We start from the raw sequence: 8532 nt of genomic DNA on the forward strand, positions 1-8532 counted from the left end.
AGACGTGAGATTCGGCTTTATCAGTAGCCCACTCGCGCTATGATTGAAACTACAAAATTGCCTTAAAAAAATCCTTTTTCTTTTTTTTTTTTTTTTTTTTTTCTTTTTTTTCATTATTAAGGCAAAATTACGCATTCCTTTCATAAATTAGCGGATTTCATTTATTTATTTAAGTAAAGTTAAAAACTATATTTTTATCTTAAAACTATTCGATAATATTAATGTCACAGTTTTAATTAATCTTTATATTTATTTTTTTAACGATGACTGATCAAATGGTTGGTTAAGATTAACACGTTAGCATAATAAAATAGTTGTAGAATAAAATGTAAACACTTAAATTAGAGTGAGTTTGGTAAAGATTGTTGAGTTGATTTTTTTTTTTTTAGTATTAGTAAGAAGTGATTGATGTGATATAAAGTAGAAATAATTGGTATGGAAAATTGAAAAATTTGTGTACTGTAGTGAATTTTTTTTTTATTTGAATAGTAATAAAAAAAATTATTAATGTGATATAAAAAGTGAAAAAAAAAAAAATGTTAGAATGTTTTGAAGTTGATTGTTTTTTGGAGAGGTGAAATAAGGGAAGGGAATGGGTGGCACATTACCGAACAAACCCTGAATTCCATGTAATAATTACTAAGACCTCATTTGATTCGCGGAATAGACCCTCGGAATGGAATGACTATTCCTATAAAATAGTCATTCTTATGTTTGGTAGGAGTCTATTCCTTATAATAGTTATTCCCATTGGAATACGTATTCTCTTACGAAAATGAATACCTATTCTTCTAAAAAAATTAGAGGACTAGCTATTCCAATGAGAATAGACTAGATTTTACAGCAAAAAAATCACTCTTATTTTTTATTTTCTTTCATTTTTTTTCTTTTTAAAAAAGAAAGAAAGAAAAAACAAAACCCCAACCCCCCTTAACAGTGGCTGGCCAACCACCCCAATGGGTGGTCAGCCAACCACATATGGCGCCGGGGGTGGTTGCAGCCACCCTCTGGCTATTTCGTGGTCCTATAGTTTTTAAAAAAATAATTTTTTATTTATTTTTATAATTAAAGTTTTTTTAAAAAAATATATATAATATGAGTTTTTTTTTTAATAATTTTGATTGTATTCTAATTAAAGTATATGAGTTGTACCAACTTAAAGATTAATAAGAATAAGCATTCAATTTCACTACTTTCAATTCCTAAGAATAGCTATTCATTTTCCTAATAGAATAGTTATTCCACAAACCAAACGGTGTCTAAATATTGAAAATATTCATGATATTGGGATTGGAATTTCCTAGGACTTAAGGCTCTGTTTTGTATGTGGAATAAGTATTCTATTAGGAAATATAATAGTTATTATTGGAAAATAGAGGAGGGTGGAATGACATAGTTATTCATATTCCTTAGTTTGGTAAAAAAAGGTATGCTCTAATTAGAATTGAATCAAAATTACTAAAAAAAAAAAAAACCCACATTATTTCCTTTTCTTTTTAACTAAAAAATAAATAAAAATTGAACATGAATACTGTTGGTGATTTTTTATTTTTTATTTTTTTAAGTTTGAAAGAAAATAAAAATAATATGGGTATTTTTTTTTTTTTTGTTTTTGGAAAACATAGTATATTCCTATAGGAATAGCTATTCCTCTAGTTTGTTTAAGATGAATATTTATTCCTATTCGTAAGAGAATAGTTATTTTCATTAGAATATCTAGCTAATTTATAACTATTCCTATGAATAGACATTTACCAAATAAAATAAATGTTATTTCATAATAATACTCATTTCATTCAATATGTCTATTATGCGAATCAATCGGAACCTCAGACTATTTGAATGAGGTAGATTTTGTAGCCCCCTCTAATCAAAAGTTAATGTCCAAATACGATGCTATTTCTCAAGTTCAACTAATTGCCATTTTGAAGTTTATTGCAATGGAATTTCCGGCCAAGAGAATATTATTGCCACCACACATGCAAATTAGTTTCCATTATTATGCTGAAAATAGGAGACACACAAAAAAACATAGACAAAAAGATAATCAGATATCATATATTTATTAGTTGTATATATATATATATATATATATATATATATATATATATGACCTTTGTTTCTCAGAATTTTGGTAGTGTCTTTCAGTGTCACCCCCCTTGAATCAATCCCTTGTATTTTATTACAACTTTATCAATTAATGTCTAATATTATTCTTGAGGTCTTTATTGATCATGATCGAAGGCACTCTGGGGGAGGGGTCGGGTATCTGTGCCTATCAGAACAATAGTCATAGTTCATGTACTTGTTTCTCACATTCTCGTACTCTCTCTGTTGTCCAGAATCCAGTACCCAGTACTTTGCCGTGTTCCACCAGTAGTTGGGAGAGGAACACTGTTGGATGTTTGAGTTCTGAACTGCGCAGCCGCCGAAATCAAATCCTTGAAAGTGTGCTTTGAATGGGGCAGAACTCCAGTTAGTTTTTGTTTGGCCTCCATCAGTTGCCCAACTATCTCCGTCCCACAAGCTGCCTTCTATTTGCATTGGCTGTGATGGGTAGTCAACTCCAATGTCTCTGTTGTTCTTGAATACTCTAATGGGCGTATTGTCCACATAAAATCTGGAACACACAAGGTTGAAAACCATTATATTATTTAATATATATATTTATATATATGGAAGAAAAAAAAAATACACTTTACCCCGGTGCAGCCACCCCCATTTGGTCAAGGGGTGGCAGTGACCCTAGCCTCCATTCGAACAACTTGGGGTGGCAAACGACCCCATTGGGCATGGGCTATGAGAGTGGTTTGATGACTCCATGTGATCAATTGGGGGTGGCTAACCACCCTCATGGACTATGGGGTGGTTCGACGATCCCATGTGGCTGGTCACCTCCATTTTTTTCTTTTTCTTTTTTTTTTTTAAAAAAAAAATTAGAAATATTTTGGAGAGATTTGTTCTTAAAAACCCATGTGCATTACACGTGTCTATTTCCGTCAAAGAAGACTGATTTAACTAATGAATGTGCAACATTAAAATCTTGGTTGAGGGTACATTGCAAATGTTTTCATTTTGGAAGCAAAATTGAAAAAAATGTGAAACATTGGGGTAGTGTATTTTTTCCCATATATATATATATATATATAGAGAGAGAGAGAGAGAGAGAGAGAGAGGTTTTTAATTAATTCCTACACAATTTGATGTTGGTTCCAGAGAATCTGGTAAGTATGAAAATCTGCTGTGGGATCGAACCAGAGAAGAATTCTTTGCTCTCTATTCCCTTGACCGTTTGCAAACACATTTGTTTGTAATGTGTATGGCTTCCCTTCCCTGTTGCCCAAGAACTCGAAATCCAGCTCATCATGATTATCACCTTGAGAAGTTAGCTGCATGTATATTGATCACCTTGAATCAATCTCCCCCATTTTGTCCGCATTAAGAGAAAAAGATAGGAATATATATATAAAGGATAAACTTATATAAATAGAAATATTAACAGTTGTTTCTATCAAGAACAAAATTAAGGAATTGATGCAAAATATATGAGAACTCGATCCTTGAGTATTTCTGATTGAAAACATATGAAAATACCATATAAATTGTGGCCTACGCCGTCCTTATAAAAACAATAATAAAAGAAAAGGCCTTGGAACTCACATAGAAAGCTGTAACTACTCCAGCCGAATCCTTGTCTGGTAGCTTGATACTCATATGAAAGAATCCAGAACCATAGCTTAGCTTGGATGCGAAGCCAGCCCCTATATATACAACAAGAGGCCAAAATATAATACACTAGAGAGAAACAAGAGCCACCATATTTGCAACACGAAAAGCTCAGTTGATGATCAGATAGAATTTGAGGAAAATGGTAGGATCCTAATCCTATATGGGGCAGCTAGTTTGTCCTTGAGGTGGCTGCAAAACTTGGCTCACATTCATACTAGAACTTCTATTGTTTCCTTGATTAGTTTAGTGGAAATCAATTTCATTAACTTTTCTGCATGTTAAGATAATGTTTTAATATATCTATATATATTATAGTTGTGTTATATGAATGATTGATACCTGTTCAGAAAAAGAAAGAATGATTAATTTACATTAATATATTGGTCATTATATATATATATATTAACTCTCAACAAATTTGAACTTCTACTTGGAAACTCATGTAAAAAGTACTGTGAAAACAAACAAAATTATATAGGATTAAGACTAAGGAGAGAAAAAAAAAATTAATTAATTAAGAGAAGAAGAAGAAGAATAAATAATAGGGAGATAATTATATATAACCCGAAGAAATATCCATTGAGAGCTGAATTTGTCTTCCTTGATTAAGAGATAAGACATGATCAAAACCCCATGTGATTTTATAGTTTTGATCAAAGCTAATGTCGTCACTGCCTTCACTTGCAAGCACCCAAGCTAGAAGGAGGGAGACTAGTACTGAAAAACCCATTAATTTTTATAAGCTTAGATAGTGTACGTTGTGTGAAGCTATATATATATATATATATATATATATAGTATGGCTTGGACGTCAATCTCGTAGAGAAGGAACATGCATGATAAGGAAAAAGGGTGTGAGCCATCATTTCCTCTACCTTACCCGCACGCTATTCACTTCTCCATTCGATCTATCTCCATACCTAGCCACATCATTTTAGCAGTGTTTGGAAATTGGAAGCAACTCTTAAATTAATGATTAATTAAATTATATATTAATTTGGAACGAATGATAATTGCATATGGTATTGCACGTTGAGGGGGAGTTAAATCTCAACCCTTGATTTCTTTTTACAGAAGATATTTATGTAGTTTTTACTGCATCACATAAGCTGGATTCCCTTCTAAAAAGTATTAACAAACAAAGTAAATGCTAAACAATTACTTTCCATTGGATATATATACACCAAAAAAAAAAAAAACAACAAAAAAATGGTGCGGCTAATAAAGAACCATGTAACCGTAAAAAAAAGAGTCAAAAGAATGATCTGGCCGACCCATAAGATCGAGAACATGAGCGGCCACAATGTGTGTGCCGCTAACAAATATATATATGCATGTGTGTAAATATAAAAAAACAGGATCAAGATTTGACGATTTTGGCAAATCATATGCAGTCTTTTAGAGAAGAGTAATGATTCACTACCATTTAAATATACAACTTTTCACCATCTTATCTATGTGGCAAGGTGGTCCATCACCTTAATTTATTTTTAAAAAATAAAAAAACTCAAAAAATAATAGAGGATCACCTTGCCACATAAGTAAAGTGGTAAATAATTGTATATTTAGGTGGCATGCATTTAATCATTATTCTTTGGAGAATAACATTATTAAGGAGAAATAAAATGTCAGCAATTAATGAAGTGTCCTCTTCATTGTTGCTGCAGTGATGGTCAAGTTGCTAGTCTCCAACTTCAAAAGTCAGGTCCAGCCGTCCAGGAGATACAACCTTGACGGAACAAAACTTCCTACGTCTACTGCAGATCTTTTGGTGATCTGTTTCTGACAAAACATCAACGGTGGGTGGGGCCAGGCCATGATGGGCTTGACATCACTAACCTTCGGGCTTGGGCTTTCTTACACGTCTTATTAGGCTAAAAAGTCTTGGGTCCTACATCACCCAAAATAGGGACCCTAACTCGTATTAATTGATTTTTACTTTAGTCTTCTAGATTTGATCAACACATTTTATGCTAATAATTCAATCCTAACATGATCTGGAATTAGCTGCAATTCGTTCATGGAATTATAGTATATCTAACTCCGGCATGAGAGAGGATTTTGATGAGATTCAATTGTCCAAATAGGTGTTTAGGTAGCTCAAATTCTGCTCAAGCAAATGAGCCCGTTGAAAGCCTCTCTTTAGTCACCTGTCCAGCCGAATTTGTTGCAATCTGGTTAGACAATTGTTAGGGATCCCAATTCATTCAATCCTGTTTTCCTATATCCGTTAATGCATTTTGTCATCCTACAAAAACGGATCACTAGATTGAATTAATTAATTTTTGTTGGTTACTGTACACCTTTCTATATTTTGACCATTTGATAAATGAATTATAAGCTATGCATACCTGAATATCAATCCAACATCCAATACTAGGCAACTCCTACACAGCATATCTTCCCATATTTCTTTTGGGTACATAACAATTTCTAACTTAGGCCTCTCTCTCCCATATTTCTACAAGCCCAACCATGGCTGAGCGTGGTGGATCTGGGCGAGGCTTCAATGGCGGTCGCCTGAGGGGAGATGTTGGCCGCGGAGGCTAGCACAGGGTATGTCGTGGCGAGGAGAAGAAGTGGGTGCCAATGACTCGTATTGATAAAAATATTAGTTGTCTCCATCTAATAATTCAATATTGATGATGAATATTTGTTATTTTCGTTTATTTAATTCTTTTTTTTAAAAAAAAAAAAAAAATACTCGAGTGGCTCAAACAATTGGGGAGCTTGACCTCGCACAAGATTTCGATCTTGTCAAGCAGAGTCGAGCTTAGGTTTTGAAGTTCAAGTAATTTGTAAACAAGCCAAGCTCGAATTAATATCCAATACTCGACTCGTTTGCAATTTTAGGAACAAGGAACAAGATTGAAATTCAGCACAACCTTTCACTCTCAGACTGATCGATGAACAGTAAAAAATGACAATCCAGACTTTGAAGGATATATTAAGTGCATGTGTTTTGAACTTTAATGGTAGTTGAGTGCAATATATTGCGTTGATAGAGTTCACCAACAATAATAGTTATTAGGCAAGTATAGACATGGCACCGTACGAGGCTCTATTAGAAGGAAGTGTCGATCACCCTTATACTAAGATGGAGTTGGCGAAAGACAGTTAATTGAACCAAAAATAACTCAAGACACGCAGGAAAAAGTGCACTGATCATCAGACAAAGATTTTTCACCGCCCAGAGCATAGAGAAAAGTTACGGGGATCGATAACCGACGTCGAGATTTAGAGTTTGTTGTAGGTGACAAGGTATTATTCCTTAGGGTTGCGCCAATGAAAGGAGTTGCTCGTTTGGGCAAGAGGAGTAGCTGAACTCCTGAACCCTCGTTTTATTGGTCTTTTTGGTATTCATTTCCATGGCTGGTTGCAAGATTCATTTGTTTGATTACATTATTTGACATTACATACACATTCGGGCGCGCTATCAGCATCCTTAATTTCATCCTGAAGACAGTACCACTTATTATACCCATGCCATTTTCCTGCTCCTGGATTTTCCTAGGTAATTAATTGATATTCCTTTTGTTCTATAGTACTAATTAATGTAATCGATCCGTATGCATGGCACATATGGGGGTGATCGATCAATACTTGGATGCCGGAAGATTTTCATGGCCTTTGATGGTAACGGGAGTTCTGTACGTGATCATGCAGAGCTGCTGTCGATCTTGTGGTTGTTTTTTTATGGCTTTGTTGCGTAGTTCTGTGATCTTTCAGTGCATTTATGTTGAAGTGGAGACTTTTTTATTCAAGAGTTTTTGTTTCTTCTCTTCGACGATCCCAGACCGGCTGTGCTCATTCTCCGGCCTCCAATGGCCGCCTACGGTTGCTGTTGCAGAAGACATCAAGCAAGCATGCTTCATAAACTGCATGATGCCATTGATTTCTGCATGTGGTGGGCAGGGAGGTGAGGACATGAGGCTCAAAAGATTGTGCTGAAAAGTGAAAATGGGGATGAACCTAGCTTGTTTGTAAACCCTCCCTTTTTCTTTTTCTTTTTATCAAAAGAAAAGTCAAAATATTACCAAATAGCTTTTTTAACAACACAAACAAATAAAAAAAAAAAAAAAATCGGTTATGTCATATCAAAATATTTTTTTCAATCAAAATACATTTTAAAAAGAAAATGGGGATGAATCTAGCTTGTTTGTAAACCCTCTCTTTTTCTTTTTATCAAAAGAAAAGTCCAAATAGTACCAAATTAAAAAAAAAAAAAAAAAAAAAAAGGATGATTGACGTGGCATACAATTGATCGTCCATTTAAAATAAAAAGAATAATATTTTTTTAAATATTTATTCTGAGTAAAGTGTGAGTGGTGACCACTGGTATTGGATAAGGAAGAACAAGAATCCAATTAAAAATTCAAAAAAGGAGACCAAACTCAAAAGGTACACATCGTACTCGCCAATCAAAATCCGCAAAAGAAGCTACGAAAAAAGAGAGAAAGGAAAGGCGACCTCAGAATCCCATCTCCATCGTCCGATTCCTCACCCATTGATTTCCATCCGTCCATTCCCAACATCACCTTTTGCTCTACCTCTTTATTGATTCCCTTCCCCACCGGAATCCAAATTCCTCTGAATTTCAGTTTATTCCGATCCCCAAACACACCATAGATAAACACCCTACTCGCCCACTCTATCCGGACACGTCAGCACATCATGACAATAAAGTAAATTAACTTGTCCTAAAATTACAATAACACCACTTCCGCGAGTGGGAGTAACGCACACAGGTTTAGCGTGTGTGTGACGCTTAGTATATTGTGCTCTTTTGGTGGTGAGTTGGAC

General features: G+C 34.3%; 1 protein-coding gene across 1 annotated transcript; it reads right to left on the reverse strand.

The window, feature by feature from the left end:
- Positions 1-2232: 2232 nt before the first annotated feature.
- Positions 2233-4459, reverse strand: LOC133856814 (xyloglucan endotransglucosylase/hydrolase protein 2-like). The gene is made up of 4 exons (XM_062291857.1): positions 4294-4459; positions 3661-3761; positions 3196-3389; positions 2233-2620 (listed from the first exon to the last, which is right to left on the reverse strand). The coding sequence occupies exons 1-4, from the start codon at positions 4457-4459 to the stop codon at positions 2233-2235; spliced, it is 849 nt and encodes a 282-aa protein (XP_062147841.1).
- Between the last annotated feature and the right edge of the window lie 4073 nt (positions 4460-8532).

This window comes from Alnus glutinosa, chromosome 14, assembly GCF_958979055.1.
Source record: "Alnus glutinosa chromosome 14, dhAlnGlut1.1, whole genome shotgun sequence".
Classification (NCBI taxonomy): domain Eukaryota; kingdom Viridiplantae; phylum Streptophyta; class Magnoliopsida; order Fagales; family Betulaceae; genus Alnus; species Alnus glutinosa.

Excerpts from the sequence above, each read along its gene's own strand:
- LOC133856814 (XM_062291857.1), bottom strand. The coding sequence starts at position 4,459 with ATGGGTTTTTCAGTACTAGTCTCCCTCCTTCTAGCTTGGGTGCTTGCA. Across the intron at positions 3,390-3,660 it reads GAGTAGTTACAGCTTTCTAT|CTAACTTCTCAAGGTGATAA; the intron begins GTGAGTTCCAAG and ends ATATACATGCAG. Across the intron at positions 2,621-3,195 it reads TGGAACCAACATCAAATTGT|ATTTTATGTGGACAATACGC; the intron begins GTAGGAATTAAT and ends TGTGTGTTCCAG.